This window comes from Emydura macquarii, unplaced genomic scaffold (assembly GCF_026122565.2).
Source record: "Emydura macquarii macquarii isolate MOO-44397 ecotype Brisbane River unplaced genomic scaffold, CSIRO-AGI_Emac_v2 contig_2676, whole genome shotgun sequence".
Taxonomy (NCBI): Eukaryota; Metazoa; Chordata; order Testudines; family Chelidae; genus Emydura; species Emydura macquarii.
The window spans coordinates 38,731,282-38,757,965 of NW_027132813.1; the positions used below are offsets into that span (position 1 = coordinate 38,731,282).

At 40.6% G+C, this 26,684-nt stretch overlaps 1 protein-coding gene across 1 annotated transcript; it reads right to left on the reverse strand.

Moving 5' to 3' along the window:
- Positions 1 to 1,695: 1,695 nt before the first annotated feature.
- On the reverse strand, positions 1,696 to 26,684 carry SERTAD2 (SERTA domain containing 2). The gene is made up of 2 exons (XM_067565251.1): positions 26,587 to 26,684; positions 1,696 to 7,231 (listed from the first exon to the last, which is right to left on the reverse strand). Exon 2 carries the CDS (start codon positions 7,225 to 7,227, stop codon positions 6,271 to 6,273), a length of 957 nt encoding a protein of 318 aa, XP_067421352.1. The 5' UTR covers positions 7,228 to 7,231; positions 26,587 to 26,684; the 3' UTR covers positions 1,696 to 6,270.

Below are 26,684 nucleotides of genomic sequence, written 5' to 3' on the forward strand. Positions count from 1 at the left end.
CTACACATCTGGTAAGGTACCCAAGAGCTGGGAAATTGTTTGCAGTTACATTTCATAGAATCACAGAATATTAGGGTTGGAAGGGACCTCAGGAGATCATCTAGTCCAACACCCTGCTCAGAGCAGGGCCAACCCCAACTAACTCATTTCACCCTTGATTCCTGTTTGCCACAGAAATTGGAAAGCAAATTTCCCAGCTACATTATCATCAACCTGTCCGTAAGCCTCCCCTTCTTGTCTCATTGGCCTCGGTATTTCTTGTGCCCTGTATTCCTGCAGCCATTTGTTACTATTGCCGAGCAACAGACATCAGTAGCAGCTGGTCTGCAGCGCTGCCACAAGCTTTCTAAATGCAGTACCCTGCCGTTGCTGGCTGTGATTCCGGTAACATGAGCCAGTTCACTGTAGTCGAGATGCTATGTGTGGCATGTTAAGACAGGAAAACTCACTGCTTTTCTGCAGTTGGAATCCCTAACCACCAGCATGGCCAGTGTTTGAATCTACAGCCTGACCCTTTTTAAGAGAACACCACCACCTCTGTGAATACGCAAGGCCAAATGCAACTGGGCTAGCACGTGATTAAACCCCTCCATAGCTGGCCACAACAAAACCCAGTCGGATGGAGATTCTGGTAATAAGACTCGTTGCTTAAAAATGCTCAAGCAAAGACAAGCCCTGGCCCTCTCACTTCTGCTATCCTTGAAAGTAAATAGCAATCACCAAGAGAGATGAGAGGGTGACATCTGACATCTAGCACTGGCTTATATAGCAAATGGTTTCAGATGGCTTTCAATGTCATAAAACTTGAAGTGCCGTACATCTCTTAAAACTGCCCAGCTTCTGTTCTCAGCTGCACCAGCTGAAATCCAGGGAAACGCCACAAATGGCCAGCGTTACTCCAGGCTCACCCCAGTGCCAGTGAGAGCAGGGTTTGTTCCCTTCTGTCTGTAAACTGAAGCAGCTCTGCCAGTCAGAAATGCGGCTACTGATTCTACATCTATCACTTGGTGATTAATGCCACAGGATGTAAAGCCAGGACCACATTGCTCCCACAGTAAACTCCAGGCTGGACCACCCTGCCCACAGGCAAACCCTTGGGAGAGGGATCAGAGGGCAGAATCTCCCCAGGGGGTCTCCTTGCACACCTCCCCCTTATTTTTGTCAGGTTGCAATATCTGCTCCCCTGTGGAATGAGCAAGGGAACAGGGCCAGGGGGCGGGGGGAAGAAACTCACCCCTAACCCTGCAAAGGCAATTAATGGGAGTCAAGATCCATCTCTGTGCCTGGGTGATCCTGCTCATGTCCCCCCTCCCCGCCCTCCTGTGTGGCTCCAATGGAGCTATGCTACCAGCGGACTGCCACAGGCCATGGTTGCTGAGAATCTTCCTTTATAGGGAGACTCCCACCTCAGAGGGGGCCATAAGCAACACAGGCCAGAGTTGTGTTGATCTTTCCAGGAGAATCTTCACAAGGGAGCTAGGGGGTAGAGTGTCTCTCACAACCTGTCCCATTCAACCCTATATGAGGCCACCTGTGCCCAACCAGCTACTCCCACCCTCCATGGAGTACCCTAAAGGGGATGGAGAAGTCTGAGGATGCAAACCCTCTTCCTTGGTCAATGAGTCTCTCAAATCCTGTCTAGATTCCCATTTAACGCAATGTTTTGGTCATTAAAGATAAGGGACAAGAGTTTTGTATCTTTTTATTGTTTATTGTATAATATAAAACTACAAAAGTAAGACTGCTCATTTCCATGTACATTTGTCCAATTGTTTTGATTACAGCCCATACCTACATGTGAATACAGTAATCTGGTTTCAGATGTATATGTCTGTAATATTGCATAGAAAAGGCACAGCGCTAAGGTCTGTGGGGAAGGAGGGGGGAAAATACAGCCTTCTTTTTGACAATAACAAGCCCTGTTCAACAACCATGCACTGAACATGTCACACTATTTACACCTTTTCCAGAATCTCTGCCTTTACAGATTCTAGTATGGATTACATTTTATTAACCCTCTAGAAAAGTTTTTTTGTTTTTTTAATTTTTTTTTTTTTTAAATTCCAGAATTTGCATTAGGTTTATTCCAAGAAAAAGGAGTGGGTGGGTGGGTGGGTTCAGAAGCTTAAAACAAACTAATTTCTAAAAAATGTTCAGACTCATTAATGTAAGCATAGAAAGCAATTTTCACAAGAGCAGCATGCTGAAATCTATTTAAAATTAAATCACTGTCCACACCTCTTTGGGGTGAATTAAACCATTTCTCAGGCAGGACCCATTACAATTTGCTCATTTAGTTTTTGAAGAAGTGTAAACTCTGGATTCACAATATTGCGTTTTAAACAATGCAGGCTATTAACATACAGCAGGGAGAAAACTACAATGGCTGCAGCACAAGGTAGAGTTTATTCTCACACTCGGCATTTCAGGAGGTGTCTCAATTGTCTTATTTTCCAGCTGACTGCACATGAATAGACGGATGCTTTTAATTTGTAATACTTTACTGCTCTGCAAAGTTCTTTTAAAAGGAATCTCTCCTTGCTTTGCATACAGATATGTACAGTCCACTAGGACTCTGAGCAGGGACTGTTATTGGGGCCCAATCCCGTCTTGCAGGCAAAATTTCCACTAAGTACAACATGAATTACACATGAGTAAAGTCTGTCTGATCAGGCCCAGTAAGCAATATTAAATCAAAACCCATGCATATAACATGTTGCACTTGGAAAGTACATATAGAACTTTTTGTCTGTGTCTTACCATTTTGCACAAGTGCAGTCTCTGTTCTGTTGCACTTTCTGAGGCAAGGGTACCAACCTGCAAACTCTTACTTGCTCGCTTACCCCACTGACTTCACGGGAGACTGCTTGCATGTCTAAATATGCATTTACAAGATCAACCCCTAAAGGAACAGAGATGGTATGCTGATCTTGCTGGTGCTCCTACTGAAGACTGCACCTGAATTTGATGGGAGCAGGATCAGGGCCCTTTAAATGAACTGGTGCATTACGAGCCTGATTTTTATAACTAATTTTGAGCATTAAAGTCTTCCTCATCCATACTTTTTTGCATATTTCAAACAACCAGACCCTTGTTAAAAAGAGTGGGGGGGAAAATTAATGTGAACCGTGCATATCCCGAATAGAACCCAATTCATTTTCTCTGAGTCAGGCTCCCATCTCCTTTTCATACAGATTTACATTCCTACAAGAGAGTACATTCCTACCATACATTCTGTACATGTTACAATCCAGATGTTGTTAGCTTCACAATAAAATAAATATATTTACAATGAAAAAAGGAATAAATAACTTATGAAAAAATCACTTCAAATCCAAAGCTCTTTTATTCTGCTCCCATCTTGTCACTTCATTGCACATCATTGTCAATATACATCACCTGGTATCTTTTATAAAGAATTCTTATCTTGACTGTTATAGTATGACCTTTGCAAGAGGGCTATGCTATAGAAAGAAAGTTACTGCCAAGGCAGAAGATTCCAACAAGCATTTCAATCTATAGAATTGAAAGTTACAGTTCAAAATAAAAATGACTGACCTCTTGCTAATTTTATATATCAGGTGTTTTGCTCTTTGTATATCTATGCCAATTTCCTTTAAGTACTCTATTGAAGATTTCACGACTCCAGTACCAAGGGTACAGAGATTTCTTTTGACTGGTCAAGAATATTTTGAGATTCATTCTCCTGCTATGCAAATACAAAGAGACTTCAAACTACCACTTTCAAACAGCAGTTTACTGCTCTGAAAATGGCATTTATTTGAACTGTTGCCTAACATATGGTACTTGTCTAAAAACACAATTAACTAATCCAAAGAAAGGGCAGTTGTTAAGAATGGATTTACTATAACTTAGAACAATGATCATCAACTGCTTACCATGTTATTGTTCTGAACAATCAACATTATTGTGTGGCTTTAGGTTTTTGTATACAGACTGATACACCTTGTAGCCATGGTTTCTTGGGTACTCCAGTTACAAAAGTTGCAGCGTCTGTGGCAGGACTGTTCTCTTACCAGGGAATGGAAGCTGCTGAATAAACTATAGCCAAACATTGCTGGATGCAAACTAGAGCGATCCTTCCACAGCTGGCCCTCCACTCCCAATTAAAAATGGTCCCTAATTCTACAGTTGGTTGATGGTATAAAATAAAATACTATATTACGGTCCTTGTAAGCAAACAATTGCAATTATATTAACATCTTGTTTTGTCTGAGCTAATAATTCTCTTTAAAACATACTAAAATTGGCTGCTTGATTAGGATCTAGAAGCATTTCATAATTGTACATGATGCATTGCGTTGAGAGTAGCAGTTCCTTCATTGCAAAATTTATTTGCTTTGTGTTATGTGTGTGCATTATATATATATCTACTAGTAAATATATATGGCCTGTTTAAAGTGCCAATTTATAAAGCTGCCTTCTTAAAGGCAGACAAGACCCAATTTTATCCATGACAAGAAGTGAGCAGAATTGACTGAATATTGCCAAATGACATAAACCATAATTTAAAATTTCTTAAATAAATATAAAAGGTATTCCTAAAGAAGCCATAGGCATGTCAACAATATAGGTTGTAACCTGCACTCAACAGCTAAAGTACCATTGAAAAACTAAAATGCCATAGCAATTTCAGCGACAGGCATGATACATTGCAAACATTTTTAAATTAAATGTACACCACAATGAATAAAAAATGCTATTGGTGCAGTAATGAGAAGACTTCTCAGGTGTTATGGGGGAAGGAAACATGCATAGAAAGCTGTGTCTGTATATTCATTGTAAAACAGGTCTATAAAGTGTAAAGCAGGTAATGCAGTTGATACAAGAACAAACCCTATTGGAGATGCCAAGTGATGTAACATGACTGGCTCCAGTTTCAACAGCAATGGATATTAAGAAAAATCCATCCAGTGCAGATAAGAGATGAGCTTCACTGCAGTAATACTGAAGTTGCATTTTTCAGCACTTATTTACACAGTGAGGGGGAAAGAATGCTCCGAGAAAGGGCACGTGGAATCTTGAACACAAATTAATTGGAACAAATACCATGTATGCCTTTCTTTAATAAAAATTACAGAGAGATGTATTGTTTGTAAATGGCGTATGTATTCCCATTAAAATCATTCACAATAAGTTCAGGTAAGGAAATGCTAACTTGCTAAAATGTTAACGCATTTCAAGTAACGAAGACAATTGGCTGTTCCAAATAAAAAACAAACAACTTTGCTTAAAAATAAAAAGAGTATACATCTGCTTGACACACGGGCCTTAGGAGCGGGTTTGCAGTAAACTTGATCTCACAAGAGAACACTTAGTCAGAAGAAGTTTCACAACTACCTCATGCCAACTGTTTAACATAGGTGTTGGAATAGACATGGCTCTAGGTTTTAGAAATCACAGCAGTGCACAGGTGGTGACAGCGAGTAAATATTTGTGAAACTCTTGTGACACAGTGTTCAGCCCTTTCTTAAAGCACTGTTTGCATTCAGGGAGACCAACTGCAGATTTATTTGATCCATTTTTCTCTTTGCACCATACACATATAAAACATTACAACTCTGTATAAAAGTACAAGTGGTTCTTGTACATCAATTATGCAGGAACTATGTGAGCAAATCCTATCAAAATAGCTACTTTGTGTGTATAAACAGCATTTGTTTTTAGAAAAACAATATCATAAACTGCAGAATCTGTACAAAAATATAAAATAAATTTGGGCAGCAGTTTCTAAACAGCCATGTAAATGCAACACTTAAAGAGGAATAGTTAATGCCCCCAAAAGGCTGAATTGCTAAGTCAACCTATACAGGGCTAAAATGCCAAAAAGGTACTGAGATTATCTAAATAATAAATTTTTTTACCTCTTGCAATAAAACTTATAGAAAAAATAGACAAATATGCACATGCAATTTACAGCTTTTCCCCAACATAATCCTTGTGCTTAGCTTTTACAATTCAATTTTTGTCGTAATATCATAGTATATTGTCTACAATATGTATTCTTTCCTATTCCAGGATTTTAGGTCTTCCTTGAGGAACCACTTTAAAAAAAATACATTAAAAGTGGTCATACATGGATGAAGGCACTCCAACTCTGCTTGAAGCAAAAACTAGTGTGATCCTTTTCTTTTAAAAAAGGCAAGCAAGGATGCATGCACAGTGCTGTGAATTTGGAGGGGCAGGGAGGGAAGGGTTGTGAAAATACTACCAAGTGTATATACTGGTACATTAAAAAGTCATTATACTTTAAGATCCAACAAGCACCTCCATTATGTGATCCAGTTCTGTAAGGTCCATTTTGAAAGGCTGATTTGGGGTTACTGGTTGACTGCTATAGGGGGCTAGAGTTTTTAGGAGATCATCTGCGGAGACAGGAGCCATTTTTGAGGCAGCCCCCGTAGCAGATGTGCAAGGGTCAAAATCATACATCGATGTGTCAATGTCAGCAAACAGAATATCATCCAAGGTCAAGTCTGTAAGGAAACCTGTGGAAGTTGTTATCTCAAAATTGCCAGGTAAAGAGTCCATTAGTTTTGATTCACTTGTTCTGCTCTCTTGGACTCCCTCAGGCTTTTGAACATTAGACTCACTGGATTTATCTTTAGAGTCATCTGTTGTTGCTGCTGCTTCCGTTGCTACTACTACTGCCTCGGTAGAGGTAGGTGTTGGACAGAGCTCCTCAATTTCGTCCAAGGCCGAGGAGAAACTGTCTTTTATCGGTTGGACAGCTGGAGGTGGTAGTTTTGTAGGACCATCATGTTGGACAGTCTGGGAAGTGCAAAAAGTGTCATCCTCAAGCAAAGAGGCTGGGGTGAGGCAAGACTCTAATGGTGTAGTGCTTACTAAGTCAGTGGGGTGAACCGGCTGAGAGGCAAGATGACTGAATGCAGGCTGGGCCTCTCGAAAGCTGTCACCAAGAGGGTCAGTAGGCTGTGAAGTGGTGATGAACACAGGCCTTAAGCTGCCTTCCTGTTTGAGTTCCTCCTGGATTCGCCTCAACATGTTGTTAATTAAAACTGTCTTTTGCAAGCTTGGCTCTGTTAATGGCCTGTGGTTATAAAGTTTCATAAGGGAAATGTTGAAGATAGTCTGGCGCTGTAAGGTGTAAGACACCTTAGATGGACCGTCAGTAGGAGACACCACTTTGCCTTCCAGCCCATCTTCATGCTCGTCAAATTTCCGCTTTCCTCCTTTCCCCAACATATATCTGAAAAAGAGGGGGGAAGGAACCATTACAATAATGGTTTTTAAAGTATTTATATCTTACAGCAAAACATTGGTCTTTGTTCGTCACACAGCTCAGTGTCAAACAGTTTTCTACCTATCCTAAGCAGATATTCTACATACCAGTGATATAGATCAGGAGTGGCCAACCCGCGGCTCGCGAGCCGTATGCGGCTCTTTGGTCAGACAAATTCGGGGCTGGGGAGAAGAGGGGGAGTGAAACTGATGAGCTGCCTGAGGGCCAGGTAACTGCAGCTCTTTGTCTCTCACTGGTTGGCCACCCCTGATATAGATTAACGTGATTCAGTTCCCACTCATAGCGGTTTCCCACTGGGGTAACTCCATTGATTTCATCTGATTTCAATGGAGTTACTCCTGATTTACACTGGTGCAACAGAGAGAACAGAATTAGGCATAGACAGGTCCAGTAGGAGCAAAAACTACCTTATTACAATGCTATGGCTGATAATTTAAACAAACCTAAAAGTTGGTAAATTCAAAGTATGGTTACAACTGCAGCTACAATTCAGCCCTTGCACTACTGTAGCATTTTCACTATATGCTGTTAGGTGCATTAATTACATCCCTCTCACGCCAATATTGGTGCACAGGGTGGAAACTAGACTCTTCCATTCTTCTCCAGCATTTGCTGCTGCTTCCTTCTGCTCTATGGTGTTGAGAGCTGACAGTTCTGCCCTCCCTGATAGGTGTATGCCTTCAAATGTATCTATACGACAGATATTAACCATCTCCTGAGTTTTGCATTTACATTCCCAATCAGATGGAGGTTAATACAATGTTGTGATTGGGAATGTTTAAATTCTCAGCCATAGGGGGCTGTATACTGAATTTCCCTTTTTTATTTTAAATTTAAAAAATTCCAAGCAACTATACACTGAAAAAATCTGCAGTGAGATTGCAGAGTCAACAATCTGGCATTCCAGATATATGTGTATCTGAACCTGTGGTTTTATTCAAATGATTAACATGAAATAAACTGCTAGAGCAGGAAATGCAGTTTTTACCTTCATCTCCCATCTCCAAATCATATAAATTACAAATGAGGAAAAAAACCTTTCAGGTCATTTAGCTCATCCTCCTGTCAATGCAGGATTGTTCTCTACTGTATATTCTCCTGTGTAGTGTAACATTAAGACTTACAGCCATGATTTTCAAACAGTGACTAGTAATTTGGGGTGCTCAAACTTAGACTCCTTAAATGGGCCTGATTTCCAGTGTGCTGAGCACCCACCCTCCAGAAATCAGGCACCAAAAACAGCCAAAATTAAAAAAAAAAAAAAAAAAAAATCACTGCTCTCAGTCTATGAGAGTATTTGTTTCTAGGCATTTCAGGGTCCTAAACCGAGGCAGTCACAAATACGCAGATAAGCTGGTCACCACACTAATACTTGGCATTAGGATAATATAGTCTGACAGCCTACCCCTGCCACCACCCGCACTTTGGGTGAGGGGGCTCTTCCTGCATATTTGCAAATCACTGTGGATCTCTGGCCCTGACATTTAAAGGTATTCAGGCATTGCTGTGCTCAGAATTGCCAGCGATACATCTCAAAGGTACTGAAGTGAAATCAATGGCAGTTAGGCACCTAAACACAGTTGAGAATGGAGTAAGTGGCTTACATGGCTAAGACCCATTTTCAAAAGCAACTTTCAATAAGACACACTCCTATGTGCCTAAATCACATTTGGAACTGGGACTCGGCCATCTAAGTCACTTAGGCCTTGCAACAAAAGGCAATGCCTTTAAAAATCTGGGCTTAGCCATTTTCTGTTTTAATTTACATAAAGGGAAGGAGCTTCCATCATTTTGCTTGGGAACAACAGGAAACGTTTCCTAACACTGTTGTCTAAAGTTTCATTTCACTCATTTTCACCTTGTTTATTTGAAGAAACATCAGCTGCCTTCTTCTGGTTGTTAGAGTTTGTATATACAACATACACACACATCCCATGTGTATATCTCACTAATCATACTGAATCAACAGGGAAATGATACATTACTGAACATGCACAATTGGTCCTATTTTTAAAAACCTAATCAAAGCATGTTCCCCACTAAGGCCTAAATCCATGTCAAGTTGGAAGCTTAACATTTTTCTTTTGAGATATCATAGCACAAATTTTTTTTAAAAAATGTCAGCATGAAACATGAACACACACTTTCCACACACTAAGATAAATTTTAAAAAAAGACTATCAGAATTTCATCAAACTTTCCCAAGAACATAAACTGTCTTTGAGTTAAACAAAGAAACAGTGCTTTTCCAGTCACAGATGTTTTATCAGAAGTCCCAGAGCACCTGAAAAGAGAGATCAAGACAGTCTCTCTCAAATCTAAGCAGAGTACCATAAAACTGTGAACATATTATGGTCAGCAATATTCATATCTGAGACATGTAGTAATCAGCTCAACAAATTCTATCATCATGACAAAACCACCACCTTATGCTATATACTTGTGTGTACAAAAACAGTCCTCTAGGAGCAGAACTCAACCGCTTCTCAACAGTGTGTATCTTCCAATAGTTCTGGAAGCAAACAGAGCTGTTTTGTGTCTTTTGAATCTCAATTGCTACTCAGGAAAAGTGATTCCAAAGCCTGATGTAGAAATGTATTTTCTGCAACAGATGGCCTCCAGATATTCTTTCAATGCTTGTGAGATTTCAGTCTCAGTCATTTTTTCCCTACAGTTAGGCTGTATGGAATGAATATAGCGTACAAGAGGTTTTATTGTACCTAAACAGTTGAGAAGAGAGGCCATGAATACATCTCCCTTACCTGTACCACAGGCTCCATCAACCCCACCCGAAGAAAATCCTGCAGGAGGGGGAACTCTAAGCTGCTCACTGCATCGACCTACTGTGAGGGGGGAGGGAAGGGAGGAGGAATATTGCAAGCTCACAGGGAGGGTAAGGAGTAGGTCCCTGGGGAGCCCACATGTGCACAAATGCTTCCTGCTTTGCATTGTTCACTTGGCTCCCGCTAGAGTGGCACAGTTCACACGCAGGAGCTGTGCCACCACTGGCTCCCTGCCGCCCCTTCCCTCTTCCTGGAGCAAGGAGGATAAAGCAGAAAGTGAGGAGCAGAGAACTCACAGGGCAACGGCCATGGTTTTACCCGGGGACAATACAGGGATTTGTGAGAGTGCATTGTCACAGGCCTAAGAAGTGAGAGCACGGAGTCAGGCCTGAAGTACTGCAGAGATGCACACCTGGAATTCTGCACCTACCTTCGCTGCAATGAAAATATGAACAACAGAGCTCGTCCCTCACGAGCCTGACACCTCACTCCCCCAAGTCCATGGACCCCCAAAGCACAGGGCTCACATTGAGGTGCTAAGGAGGGAACTGGAGGTAGCTTGGTGATGCAGAGCTTCCTGGGTTCTGCTTCCCTTGCTCCAACAGCTCTGGAGCCATTTGGATGGGCGTTTTCTCCTTTCATCCCTGCCCCATCGGGCAGTGGTGGAGAGGACGTGGCCTAGGAAGATTCTCTTTTAACCAAGACCATCTCTGCTCAGGCTCACCCCCTTCTCTCTTTTCTTTTTTATTTAGGAAAACCTAAGCGGGGATGAAAATTACGGTCTCCTTATCTTGTAAAACACACAGTGGCAGATGATCGCTCCAGTTGCACAGTGGGAAATTACAACAGAAATATAAGCATTTTGGACCTCACACCTGATTCGTGTACAATCCTTACTGTATCTTGCCATAAAGGTATGTCTCCATGGCAGCTGGGAGGTGCAATTCCCAGCACAGGCGGGTGGGGACACATGCGTGCGCTCTGCTCGAACTAGCACATTCCATATGGCAGTGTGGTTGCAGCAGAGAGCTGCCTCAGTCCATATGCACGGGGTCAAGCGGGACTGTACTCATGCTGACTGCGGTCCTGTGGTTGCTCTATTTTTAGTGTGCTAGCTGGAGCAGAGCTAGCGTGTGTATGTCCACCTGAGCTGGGCATTTCATCTTCCAGCTGCTGTGCAGACAGACCTTAAGGGTACGTCTACATTGCAATGAAAGAGCTGTGGCATGGCTGTGGTTCGCCCAGGTCAGCTGGCTCAGGCTCGCGGGGCTCAGGTTACCAGGCTGTAAGACTGCAGTAGAGACGGTCCAGCTAAGGCTGGAGCCTGGACTCTGCGAAGAGGGTGGGTCTCAGAGCCCAGGCTCCAGACCGAGCTGGACCATCTACACTTCAATTTTATAGCCCCGCAGCCTGAGCCCCATGAGCCGAGTCAGCTGGCTTGATTTTTATTGCAGTGTATGATAATGCATGATTTTTATTGCAGTGGAGAGGTACCCTAAGAGACAACTTCTGCAGCCCTTATTTAAGCAGCATTCCCAGTTCACCTGAGGAAGGCCTGCACCGCATGTACCCACTCATTTAACTCTCGTGCAGCTTTCATTTGAATTGATACAAGATGGGCAACCTTTCTTCTGATCCCTTCACCCCCCAAGTTTGTTTTAGAAGCAGTTTTAAAAGCAAAAAGCCTTTATTGAGTGGAGGGGGAAGAGGCAGGGTGAATGAAGAGTCTGGGAATACTGTGACACTTTCTGAAGTTTGTCTAACATTGAATAGCAAGCGTGGAGAAAGTCAATCATTATGGTTAAAAACAAATCCAAACTCCAGATCTCTTTCTGGAGTAATATGCCATTTAAAAAAAAAGGGGGGGGAGGGAGGGGGCAAAAACAAAACAAAATAACCCAACCCCAAATCCAGAGGAGCTGAGGAACCTGTTAGGCACCAATCCAAGTGTCTTGGCTGGCTACCAAGAATCCCTGCGCCTGAAACCTTGGGTGAACAAAAACTCTGAAATTTAACATTACCCCCATGGAAGTCTGCGTTTTCTCTCATCCTTAGCGAGAACTTCAAGGAATGCTCAGTCTTTTACTAAAAAATAAACATTCTGCAGTGGCATGCTTCCTTTCACTTCAAATGTGTGCACCAAGAACAGAACTGTGAGGCTGACAGACACAGGAGAGGTCGAGGAAGTATCCTGAACCCAGCAGGTTTAGAAGCTTTGTGCTAGGATGAGGACTGGCAGTGTTACAAGTCAAAAAAAGGCTCCATTATAAGAAGACTTATCAGTACTTCTTCTCCCACCTTATATTTAAGGCACGGCTTTTTAACGGCTCGGGACTACTTGAGAAGTTATAAAGTTTGTCAGGCCCAGGAGGTAGTTAATGTTTTAATACTAGAAAATTTTCACTGTACAAGGCAAACCCTTCCTCCCACCAAAAGGTAAGTAGGCACTTTTGGTGGCTAAGATTCAGCCTTCCAATGCCAAATTTTTTGTTTTTTTTTAAATGAGTTGGTTTCTATAGTAGGCACCAAAGAGCTTGGTACCTGAAGTAAGCTTTTAAAGTGACAAATAAGAGCTACACACTCATCACTAACAAACAAGATAACTTCTCTACATTGTTTTCCAGGAAGCTTAGAAATGACTCAAGGCTTCCTGTACACGACTGTCTAGCTTTCACATATCACTCAGCCTTTATGTAGCTCAGTTCAAACAGAGTGCTGTTGGTGTCCTTTTTGAAGGCAGAACATATCAGGTAACTCATAACTTCGCCTACTAACTTTACAGTATCTTCCCCCTCCAGAAATCCCCTATTTTCTCCTATCAAATGGATCCACAATTTTCAATCTACAGAAGTAGCTATTTCCAGCCTATACAAGGAGATTTTCATTTCCCTAATCAGGGGACTAGAATGACTATCATTAGAATGTAAGCTTTTTAAAATATTTTATTCTGGAGCATAAATGGGAATTGTTTTTGTTTTTTGTTTTTTTTTTAAAAGAAGTCTTTCCCAATTTCCATGAATTGCTTGTTCATTCTACATGACATCCCGCCTCCCCCAATCAATGATTTTGTATCTACATTAGAAATCATTTCAATTTTGCACATCGCACCTTGTTAAGGTATTGAGTGATTTAAAACAAAAAACACTGAGGCAGTATACACCACATAAGAAACCCTCTCTCCAACTTGACTCCATTGGTCTTGGTGAAGAGCCAATTCCTACACTCCCAATCAAACTTTTGTTGAGAAATTGAGAAAGCCAACTTACAGGTTTGCCTAGGCAAAGAGTAAAGATTAGTGTAAAATTAAATATGTTCACACCCTCCACATCTAGGAAGTCTCAGTAAGCCTGAGTCAGACAATTATAGAAGGCAGGGATAAACAACAACCTGACAAAATGCAGTGCTGTCATGGACAATTTGGCATTCTCAGGAAGGCAGTGCTCAGAGAGAACTACATAGTATATTACGTCTCTTAGGGGCTGGTCTACAATGACCTCAGGACCTCTTCATAGGTTCCTTTCTCTCGGTATTTGAATCCCATTTCTACTGATCTCTTGCAACAGATTTCTGTATTTGTGTTATGTGCTATTTATGTCAAGCCAAAGATGACTGACTGTCATGGCCATGTGTTTTAAGGTGTGAGGTGGTCATGGGCATGAACTATTTTTAAAGAGAGACAATGTAGAATTGATTTAGCCATTCAGAAGAAGAAAAGCTGCTTTGAGATTTTTCCAAAGATATTACCCATAAAGCTTCGCTGGCTCCCTCTTTTGGAAGACTTGGTTCAAAAAAGCATTTTAGATCCATCCATTCTGTTTCAGAAAGCCTTAACTGGCTTTTTCGTCCTCTGCACTTGAGGATGATTGCATACACTCTGGAAGAAGACAAACTCTACAAAAGTAAAGCTAGTTTCATTTGGGAGGATGGGGCTTTTTTTGTTTTAATTAAAAAGACAAGTGATGTTATCAAAACATTTTTTTGCCTTTAACAGAGACAGCAGAACCAACAAATCGATGCGAGAGGATCTTCAGACAGTTCTGGAAGTGGATGTGTTTTGGCCTTGTTTCACAAAAGAGAAACAGCCCGAAGAAGGTGGTTCTCTAGAACCAACAGAAAAATGATTAGCAAATGTGGGGAAACCTGTAACACTTCTGGTCCTAGTTACTGATACAAGTCCTTCACTTTCTGGAGAACACAGATCCACATGCATCTTTGAAGAAGTATTTGCCAATCCTGATCACAAGGGAATTCTTTGCTATTGCTGAGCCCAAACCTGAAGTCTTTACTTATATAGGCAAAATTTCCAATTAGAACTGCAGCACTGGAGCCATAAAAAGTAAACTGGAAAAGAAAAATGGTTTGGTCATCCTGTCCCAGGACAATGTACGTTTGTTCTCTATTATATATTCTCCAAGGCTTTGTCCAGTTTAAATATCTCCCATTCATAGTGGCTTTTCTTGGGAAGCTATTCCTGAATGCAACAGCCCTCATTGCTAAATAACTAGCAATAAACAGGTTATTTTAAAAAGCAGTTTAATGCCTCAAGAAATAGATCTTACAGAAACCACAAAATTGTAATAGGATCTTTAAAAAGCCATATCCCCAATCTTTTCACTTATGCTGTGACATTAGGAATTCATGATGCTGAATGGTCTAAAACCCACGCTCAAAACTAACTGCGTGTTTTTTAAAAGACATTCGCTTAAGTCTCAACAATTCATAGGCAGTGATTTGTTCTCATGGGTCCAAAGTTTGAAAGAAAGAAAAAACTAGGAGGAGCTGGTATGTGCAGGGTGGCTCAAAGCAGACCTGGCAGCGTCTACTTCCTGACTGAAATCCTGTGTAGCTGAAACCACAGCACTTACATAAAAATTTTAAAAGGTGGAAAAATGTATTATTTCACTTTCTTTTCCCTCAGAAAAAACTAAAGCCCAAATCCTGCAGGGTGAAAAGGAAACTGAAGAAATGTCTGTTTAACTATGAGTACACAAATTTTCAAGCCTCAGGGGTGATCCAACCTCCTTGTCCCGCTGAGATTTTAAGTTCTTCAGGCTCTTTCTGCAACATGGAATATTATTTCTCTCCTCTACTCCAAATCCCTGAGGGCCAAATTCTGGTGAAACTGAAGTCAGTGAGTGTTTTCTTACTGACTTCAATGGAATCAGGGTTTGGCCCGCAATGCCACAGGACCACAAATAAAAGGTATTTTGTGCCAAACAGGTAGTTCAACTGGCAACAACTTGGGCCAGATCCTCTGATCCAGCTGATGTGTGTGCAACTTTAAGCCTTTTTGACACACACAGATTCTAGAGCTGATCAGGGCAGTCACAGGGACAATCTTAAATTATATCCAGCCAGCCCTGGGTTCAAGAGGCCATTTGGGCAGCTAGAAGCCAGCAGAGCAAAGGGACTCCTATCCATCCCTTTTCCCACAGCCGCACCCAAGTGAATCCTTCACAGGGTCAGACCTGCCAGCTTTATGGCCATTTTGTGTTGCCAAGCAGGGCCCAGAATCTGGTCCCTAAATTCCTGGCAAGGAAGACACCTGGTTGTGCCAGCCTCTGGCCACCAGCTGGCAAGAGGAAGGAATCAGAAAATTAAATCTGTCCATATAGATGGAAGCCCCCCAAACTCCTAAAGGAGCGGTGGACCTGTCTCCCACAACCACTTGTTAAAGCTGGAAAGGAAGGGTAATTAACAAGGGTAAAAAGTGGTGACTTGCTCTGGCTGGAGAAAGCTAACAAATCTAGCATCCATTTCACACCTCACTTTATATTTTTTTAAAATCAATACCTACTGGGTTTTAGCCTAAGGATTTGGAAGAACAAATTATGTTGATTTCAAAACAAAAACACAATACCCAGTCCTCAACCACACACTTCCTTAAAGATTTTGTTTGTTGGTACAAAGGAGTCTTTAAATCCTGGCATAGCAAAGTCACCCTAGGAAGCTAGTACAGCATGTACTGCATGGAAATGCACGACTAGATTTGATATGCTGCAGCTGGCTCAGAATTTGAACATTTAACTATTTTTGCAAGAGTTTAGTGTCTGACTCTGATCTCACTTATGAAGGTTGAACACTAGTGTGACTCAACTTACTCCAAAGGAGTTTTACTCCTGATTTACACTATTGTAGGCAAGAATCAGGTCCTAGATCTTGACATTATATGGGCATGTGATGGGTAGAGAAGCCAGAAGAGATGGAAGGGTATATGGAAAGGGACAATACTGAGGTTGTTCTCTTCTCAGACTCCCAATAATTACGCTTTCCCATTTACAGGGTGTTTTTTCTAATACCCAGTGGTTAGTTTTAGCTAAATTCTGACTTTTCTTTTTTTAAGAGTAAATATATATTTAATAAACATTCAAAAAACTCTCTCCCCCTTGAATGATATCAACAATTGCAGCTCCACACCTCCAGTTAGCACAGGGAATCAGTCACGTTCACCAGCCTTCTCTGCAAAGTCTTCGGTGCTAGCAAGAAGTGTAAATGGCAAGTATTTTTAGTGTGTATTTTACAGGAACCAACTCTCCCCATTTGCTTTTGTGGGGGAATTAGACCAAGTTTCAAACCTCCATTATAAAGGCTAGTAAAAATGCATCCCCATACATGTCAACTCAAGCCAGATTTTTGAGAGGGGCCAGTGACCCACAACAACCACAGTCCTTAACGGACATTGTGGATGTTTAGCGCCTCTGAAAATCTGGCTTGTTTTATATAGCTACTAAAGTAGAAGCACTGATACCAAGTAAATTAAATAATGGTTAAACAAAACAAAGAAAAAAAAAAAACAAATCCCACAGGGGAAATTTTTAGTAGCTATCCTAACTACGCTTTAGTGCAGAGTAATGAAAGCTATGGCAGTCATACCGATAGGATGCCAGAGGAAGTTTAGAATCTCAGTATAGGAACATGTGAAGTCATTCAGTTATCGCTGGAGCTTTACTTTGCACTCACACACATCCAGGAGTTCTGAGGTCCCTGCAGTAACATCCATATTAATTGGAAAGTAAGGTGAAGCCTTCCCTAACAAATAAGCATGCAATTATAAAGCAAGTCAATAGTGTAAAGCCAGCTAACGTGTTCCAGCGATATTTTGAAACTGTAATCTGATACTACTGTTTCCATCCTCGTGCCTTGCCTGCACTCCCTTGTTGCATACTGTACTATTTGAGGCCCAGAGGGCAAAGCAAGCTCTTGCTCTTTATTAATGATCAGACACTGTATTTCGACTGAGATCTGCATGCACACTACCCATGCTACCGTCTCAATAGTTTCTTAAACTTGCAGATTATTGAAACCCTACCAGAAGGTTAAGCTTTTTTGAAGCACTAAAGCAAGCAACCCACCCTCCCCCCACCACACTCTCATTTGAAATCTCCAACAGTTTTTACTGTGCTAAAAAAGGCAAAGTAAGTCTCTACCCTTGCAGTCTGCTAAGTTTTGCAGGAAGCATATGCTTCTATTAAATTAGAAACAGTTTCTAATGCTGTCAAGTTTGCTAAGTGTAACCTTTTCTCTTGGAAGAAGAGAAGCTGGTGCTGGTTTAACGTTTTTGACAAACTACACTCAGCAAACAAAACTATGTCAGATAAAGCTGGAACAGGCTCCAATAAATATCATTTAAAATAAATTAGGGTCTCATAAAATAATTATTTGAAAGAGGAACAGGTTTGTATGTTATAGCTATTGTGTGAGCATTTATAATATTAAAAATTGTATGAAGTTGTCGAAATCAGACTTACACTTCTTAGCTTGAAACCATTAATTACATTGAAAGAATTAGGAGGTGATCAAGAGTACACAGGTGCTGTATATGGAAGGAAGACCAGGCATTTTTAAATGGCCACTTGAAAAGAAATCATGAGCAACTAGCACAGACAGTATAAAATAGGTGATTGAAACAGAGAAAGGATCTTCTTTCTGATACAAAGGAGAACAAGTGATGTATTTTTAGAATAAAGTATGAATTTGTTTTTAAAAAACAAACAAACAAAAAAAAACCCCACCATAGTTCTTACTGCCTGGGAGTTGTCTTTCAAGCAGGAATGAACTGTTTTGGGGAAATACATATTCTTTTTATGTCAAAGGCCCCACGTAGCCAAAAGGTCAGTTCTGACATATTCTACCTTGTGTGGAACTTCTCTTTTGCCTCCTTGAAACAGTGACCAAGGGCAGCAGTCAAGTGTGAATGCAATCACAAGACTCAAGCCTACTCCTACAACCAGGGAGTTTTATGCAAAAATTTGCTATCATTGCTAACTCTGGCTCAGCTCTTCCAGTGGGAAGGCTAGTGCGGACAAGGTTCCTGCAATCACGGGCATCATTTAGACCTACTCGGAGCAAGACGAGATAACACTGTGTTAAATACACTGGCAAGCCCATCTACACCATTGGTGTTAGCAACGGGAAAATTTTTGAAAAAAACAAAGACAAAAGAGGTGACCCCCAAGATAATGCTTTGTCCAGAATCCTCATTACTCTCTTCCCCGGAACAGCTATGCATAAATAAATCTATGCAAACCAATGAAGGCAAAACCAGGGTTCCTACGTGAAATCTGCAATGCTGCTGGGGAGCGCTGGGGAAAAAAGGGCATATTCTCCTCCTGCAGAGCAGAACAGAACAGTCAGCTCAGCAAGGATTCTAGCCTCAGCCAACCTGAAGAGAGAGACTGAGGTTACTCCGAAACTCGGATCTCCACGTGGCAGTGCTAAGGAAGTTGTCAGGTCTGCCAAGCACGAATCAAGTTATATCATGCTGTATACACATGGTTCAGACTCCTTTCAAATGGTGCAGTAAATTGTGCTGCCAATATACAGTAACACCAATATCTCAAGCACCATGATTTGGATCCCTGCACTTCCCCTGAGGAAGAGAATAAGAATTGCATTAACTAAATAGTACCCAGGACTAATCAAGCTGCATGGACCTTACAGAATAATCCTAATCTTATATAAAACAGGCCATGATTATTGTTCTCTGAAGATATGCTACGAGGCCTATTCAAAGTTACCCCCGGGGGCTAACATCAGTTATGAAGCCCCCACATTTTAGATTCTCTTAGCAAGTCTGACACTAAGGGAGTCCCTTGTCCAGTAGTTAGTGTGTGATAGGCTGCAATCCTGCAAATAGAATCACATGGGCAGACCCCTTCAGAGTCTTTAGGAATCCATATGTTGCAAAGCCTACCAGGATGGAGCACTAGCAAGGGGCAGCTTAATTGTAAATAAAATTCAAAACAATCTGAAAGAATGAGGGAGACCACACTAACAAACCGACATTTTCCTTTCACCGTTAAAATTATAAACTGTGATCACAGGCTGCTATTGTACACATAGCATAAAGATGATGCAGAAATATTTAACATTTATCCCTCCCTCCTCCTTTGCAATTTTGGTACTGTGCTAAACAATGGGTGATTGCTGTGCTGTGTCATGTTCAGCTAGTTAAACAAGACATCTTTATTGGCATATACATGTCATGGTCTGGTTGATCTATTTAGTGTATTTAAAGATCCAAAAAGTCTTCAGAGTCTGTTCTCCCCTGGATGCATGCAATTCCTGTAAAGGTTAATGGGAGTTGTGTGTGCATCAAAAGGAGATTAGACCCCTTGGTGTATAATGGCAGGTAGTTTCTCTCATGTATTTATAATTACTTGGATGGAGTCCTTGCTTTCAGTCTTTTCATACAGTCTTTTCCCCAAAGATATCTTGTTTTTCCCCTCAGAGTGTAGACCCTTAATAAAAACACTGGGAACCACTCCCACTACTTAAAACAGAAGCTGAAGGATTTGCCAAAATGCACGTTATAGCTTTGAAAATGGAGTATTGCATAAGTTACCACAGTCAAACTGAAAAGAAGCAACTAGACTTTTTTTGTAAAGAAAAGCGCGGTATAAAATGAAAACTACATCTCAGCAATGGGAAATCATCTTAGTTTCTGTCTTGTAGGTTTCATTTGTTAACCAGTTTCTTGCCACTGAAAGTAAAAAACCATGAACAGACTATAACAGGAAATGTTTCCATGGTGGTGTTCTCAAAGCAATTGCCCTTGTGTGCTTAGGAGTAGTTTTCAACATTTTTTGCTTTAATAAGCGCAGTACTGGTTGCTTTAAACAAACAGACATGTCACAAACAATCCTCAGGATCACTAGTTTTACATACTAAACTAGTCAGAGGTAATTGTTATTTTTGTCCCAGGTACAGCAAACTGGGGGCTTTAAACGTTTTGATACATACAATAATAAGATGCTTTATGAAGAAATCTAAAAATATGTAGGAAGGAGCATAAAATATTTTAATTTATTTTAATGGGAGGAGCAGCTATTATCCTGTCTCCACCATACATGTGAACACATGCAGAAAAAATGGCAACAAAGATCCTATGTGAAAGTTTGCCAAGACAGCATTAAATGAGGTTAGACAAGTGGACAACTGTTGGCCTTTCAATGTAGTGCACTAAAGCTCTTGCATTTGTTAAAATACAGTGTGTGTTTTCATGTTTCCTGAAGTAGAACTCTGAAAGCTGATAAAGGGAACTTTGGCTAGCGTTGAACTATAATGAATCTATGACAACTGCAAGTAAGAGGCAGAGAGATTTAATTTTCATGGTATCTGTTTGATTCTACAGTCAGAATAACTAAACACACACAAAAATAGTATAATTATGAATATTAACTCACTTGAGCTGCATAATGTCCAGTAATTGAAGTGCTAAGATCCTTTAAAAAAATCTGTCATGCTAGACTTACATGGATTTATCCAATTATCCTATCTGGAACACTTATTTTTTAATGGCACACTTTAGTATCAATTCCACACTTAAAAGCCTGTCTAATACAGGTCAGTTAGCCTGAAATACTATAATTTAAACACAGTTACACCATGTGCATTTGGGTGATGGGAAGCTGGCCCACATTTTACAGAAAAACAATAGGTTAGAAGAACAAAATAAAAAGAAAAGAGAAAGTGTTCTAAAGTTACATTTTTCCTTTAAACTAGACACAAATCATACATCAAGTTCTACTTACCTTAGTTTTCTTTCAGAGTTACAATGACTAGAAAAAAAATGTAACCCATCACTGCAGCTGTGTATTGTGCATGTCTTTTTGCACTCACAATTGGGGTAACATACCAGACAACCAAGGCTTAAGTTTAAAAATATAAAAAGGTATAATATCCCCTTCTATATATTTGCAATATTTTGTGCAATAAATGTGTGTGTAATCTTAGAAGCAACAGTTTCCTAAACAGATGGAGACGAAGTGTATCAGAGGCTATGTATTTGATCACAGGAGGGTAACAGAAGCTAAGTTACTGTACCTACAGAAGGGTGGGGTATTAAAATAGCCCTGCTCAAAGCTCTTCTGACTGTAGTATGAAGTGATAAAAGTTACTGTTCTTGGCGAGGGGAAAGACAAGAGGACAAGGGTTGATTTGCAGAAAACACTATAATGAAGGCTTAAATATTGCAGATTGTGTGTGAGAGCACACACACAATGCAATAAGGAAGTAAATTTTACTACCGCTGAAAACGCTCAGCCGGATTTCTTGCACACCACAGTCTCCTTTTTTTGATGAATTAATACGACTTACTCTAATCAAAGAAAAATGTGTATTTTAAAATAATATGCAAATATTATATATTTTAAATAAACAAAGATTTTTTCCCAGGGGACAGGGCTTCCCTTAATATATATGAAAAATAATGAATGTATGACAACACAGAAAGATGTTGCTATATTTATTAGATTTAAGAACTTCATTTTTGCAGCTACCTACAGCTAAGACAAAGCTGCCTTTAGGCATTTAAAACTAGTCAGACCTGCTGTAGCAGCTGCAGTCTGCTTCAAATATGCCCTCCACTCTCCTTCCAACCCCCACCCCTACATATCCGCATAGTTTACCTCCAATCATGGGCGTTTCTTTCTATAATGCAGTTCACTCAACAATCTTATGGCCTCCTCTGCAAGGGAAAGAGAGTTTTAAGAAGACCAGTGTGAAAGGCTCCTAAGAAAAAGTTGGATATTAGGAAGCAAATCATAGATACTAATCACATTTCAGTTGAAAGCCTGTTTGGATCCTACAGCACAATTATTTTGTAATGGATTGAAAATCATGGCTCAAAAGAAAAATGTTTTGTTTGTTACAGATAATCCTGTCCAGTATTAAATCTGAGAAAATGAAATCCTTTACTAAAACGCTGAAGTGACTGAATGCATCTCTCACAGAAGGAAGGGTTTAAACCTACCCAATTCAAAATTTCTTTGATCAAAGTAGTACAATTTTATGTCACTTACCTATAACATTCAGTTATTAAAAAGCAGGTTTTAAAAGATTCCTATCATGCATTTGTATTTGCTTCATATAATTTTTATATATGTAATAAACACATATATGTAATATATGTGATTCTCTCATGCTGTTCTTTACTTAACAGGAAACATAGGAAATAGGACCAAATCCGGTTCATTCACTGATGTGTAAGTAAGGCAAGTAGGATCTGGCTTCCACTGATTACACAGAACGTGACATATGACAAAGTAATGTAAAAACTGAACTCCAAAGCCCTATACTAGAGGCCATTCCTGCTTTTCCAAAGGCACAAAGGAGCTGTAATGGGACTGAGGTTCTGGCCCACAGACTTCAATGGGAATTACTCCAGATGTATAGCAGTGTAATGGAGAGCAGAATCTAGCCATGTAATTTACCTACCACAGGGTCCCATATCATTTATATTGTGGTTGTGCCCAGGAACCCAGGTTACTGCCCCGGACCTCATTGTGGCAGATGCTGTACAAATACAGAACAAAACGCTCACAATCTAAAGGCTGTATTCTCACTTTGAATTTGGCTTCTCTGGACTTTTCAGTAAGTAACTGTCAATCTGAATGTTGCAGTAACAGTTGGTTTTCCATTTACGTTACATATTATTTTTTTGCTGACTGCATTGGTAATGCTGAAAAAACAGAAAAAATGAAGATCAGTTCTGGCAAACATTAAAGTTCACTTCATTTATAACAGGTAAAAACTTACATACATTAAAGGTCTCTCTCCATTTAGGAGAAGCTATAATTTTCCTGATTGACTGGTGTACTTGTAAAATAATTATTGGTAGAAAATATGGCAATTACATCTATAAAAAAAACACATCCATACACCCACCACTCTCATATTTGCAGATTCCACTTTTTATAAACTAGTAATTAGTGGGAGGATCAGCTACACTAAGTATTTACACCTATTACCAGCTGGCTTCCATTTAAACTGGACCTTGCTCTCATTCCTTAGTGCATTGATGATCTTTGGACTCAGCAACTGGAGTCTGCTGTGTCTAGCACAGATTTTTTAATGTATTTATTTATTTTGCCAAGAAACTGTTGCCACTGAAGCTGTCTCCTTTTGTGTCAGGTTTACAAAATATGAACTAACTCACAAGAAAGCATATCTGCACGAAATAGAACTTATAAAAATAAGCAGGTCATAAGAAGATTGCCTAGTGAGTGATCAAGTGATGCATTCTCTTTTATGATAAACTACCCTGAAGTATATGTTACATAAACGTAAAAATGGTCACCACAACTAAAGATCACCTGCTTGGTATTAGCACTTCTAGTTATGAATTGTGCCAAAGCATTATACATCAGTGTGAAACATAAAACAACATTCTAAACTGTTTTTCAGATAAATGATTCACAGAAGAAAAAAAAGGCTCATTAATTGTTGGCAAAGTGTTCAACTGGATACTGCTACTATCTGCTGCATTTGATAGAAGTGAAACTTCACTTAAAGAAAATGTCAACCTATATTACAAAGTTTGAGTCTTCATGCTGACTGCTTTTGGCACATTATCTCCAGTTGTTTGATGTCTTTCAGGCAGTCATTTTCAGTACCTGGGTCTTCTGCATTATTTGTATTATTTCCACCAAAAGCATTGTGAAAAACTCATAATATTATCTTTTGGGTAAATCATGCTAAGACTAGCAGGTGTGTAAGGAACACAATTACTCTTCACAATAAATCAACATATACACCTATTTAACTCTTTATATTGTAATTGTTTTAAATAAAGACATAAGTTTAGGTTAAAAAGTTTCTGTTTGTCTGTTTTTTAAAGAACTTCAGAGTGAATAAAAATCAGCTTGACATGAAAATCAAATAGAATATTTTAATACGCGTAAGATATAGCGCTTTATTCTCTAAAGAGTGCGATTCTGTTTCTGCTGAAGACAACTGGAGGTTTTGCTATTGATTTACATGGAAGCAGGATCAGGCTCTAAAGAAAGAAACCCTGCAACTGTTATGATGCTGCAATACTTATCCAGACAATGGAAGTGTTCCCTAGGATACCTGCTCTAATGTACCTGTCTAGCACCACAAGCTGCTAATCCTCCTTCCATCTTTAATACAGGGAGTGACTATGTTAATACTAGCCCATAAAGGTAAATCAGGTTCAGAAGACAAGCTTGTTTCATTACGCATGAAAAAAGTATAATATTTACTTTGAGCAGGAAGGGCTACTTTTAATTAGCCTACCTAATCAACTGCTTAGTTTATAAACCAATATATGTATATTAAGCAGCAAGTTATAAGAAAACTCAGTTATGCCATTACTTTACCATATGAAAACCCTGATGGCACTGCAACAGAAAGCTAGATAGGGTTTTCACAACCCTTGTGTTCAACTTCTATACCCTCTGAGGGGGGGTGGTCAATACACTTCATCTGGATGTAGGGAGTTTTATGAAGGTAAATATCTGCACGCTGAAAAGGAAGCTATGAAACTCATTCTTTTGACACTTTAACCCATGTAAAATGGGAAGTGGCTCCATTTACTTAACCAGAGTCACACTAGTGTAAAATTGGTGTCAGGGGAGAATCAGGCCCTCTACCTTCCCTCTGCATTGTGAGCATTACAGGTACTCTGCTGGGGCAGAATCCAATAGCCACTGAAGTCAGTGAGTTATTCTGTCCATTGATTTCAATACACAATGAATAGGTCCTGGGTGAGGGGTGCCTGACAGTTGCTTTAGACTCCTACAAATACATACTGCCACATTACCACACTCAGCAACTCATATCACTTTCTGTGTCAGGACTTTGTAAAGGCACCCACTATCACCTGGGACAGAACTGAAACTGGCAATTTCATTTTGCAACATCAGCTGATCGGAACTCAAGTCCCAAGTGTAAACAGTCACTCTTGGCTCCTCCAGAACCGCACATTAACAATTTGGTGCTTTACATACAAAAAAATCTCCTTGCATTTCATAATATATATCACAAAACACAAGAGCTATAGCAATACGTAATATGCACTACAAATTAATGCCTTTCCCTTGAAAAACTCATGCTTTGAGGCCCAGTGAGTGACACACAAGAAGTGCTAAAATCTAAGGATGCCCCAACAGCCATGAATCTACTTTTACAAATCCTGAAACACTGAAATCCTGAAATAAAGCAGAAGTCACTTTGAAGCAAATGGGCAATGCAAGAGTTATGTTCTGAATGCGTTTCCAACATTTCCTAAATCTGTGTAGTCCTCGATTTGTTGATATTACCTCTAAAGGTGACCAAATCCTGTTCTCTTATTTCACTCCCCCAAAGGAGTGTTTTTCTCTTCTGGCATTGCTTCTACCAAGGAGAAATAAATGTAAAAGATACAGTAACTTCCTGCCCTGATGCCACAGGGACACCAAGCACAGAACAATCCAGTTCTTCTGTAACCTATCTGGGACATGCAAAGCCTCCACCAAGATAAGTCATTTCATCTCCAACATATCTAAAGTCTTCTAGACTCAAAACCCTCACCCTCTCGTTTGCCCTGCACTGGGACACCCACTTTCAGGACTCCCAAGTCCTGTTTTCCAGGGTCTGAAGGCAATGGGGGAGAGGGGAGGGAAAAGTGGGGGGCAGATGACAAGATGCAGCTTACATTGCATCTCGTCTGCTGACGATTTACAGAGCTCTCCAGCACATACTGAAAGTTATTGCGGCAAAGACTTTCTGCGAGTTGGAGGCAAACATGGCTCTGGGGACACTAACGCGGAGCAAAACACAGCGCTGCCCAACACAAGCCCCCCCCCTTGAAAAAGTACGTGCACATTTTTACACACACGCACGCACGCACAGAGCTGTAAGCAACACTGGAGCCTCGCAGCTCCCTGCACATTTGGAGCCAGTCCTTTTAACAGGAACTCACCCGAGCCTCTTTTCTGCTCAGCAGCCTTTGGAGGGTGAGATCCCTTGCTCCAGCGGGTTACAAATAATGCAAAAGCACCAGAGCCGTGGCTCCCCGCGACTCCTTCTTGCAGTTTTTTTCCCTCCGTCTTTGGTGCTGCTAACCCAGGCAAGTCGATTGTTTGGAGACACAGCCCCGGTGTCACCCCCCCGCCCCAACAAATACACACTTTTCTACCACCCCCCCCCTCCCCTCCCGCAGCACCTGCGGTCCCAGCCGCCCCAGAGTCCGTCAGCTGGACAGCAAAGCCTGCCCCCGCAATGAGTTGAACTTACCGCCTGCAGTTCCCCCTGAGAACTAACGCATCAGGGTCCGCACCGCGCGCTCCTCGGCTACACCAGCTCCATCGGGGCCTGGGGGCGGGCGGGGCAGG

What these genes read in the sequence shown, in the direction of transcription:
- SERTAD2 (XM_067565251.1), bottom strand. Translation starts at nt 7,227, where the DNA reads ATGTTGGGGAAAGGAGGAAAGCGGAAATTTGACGAGCATGAAGATGGG.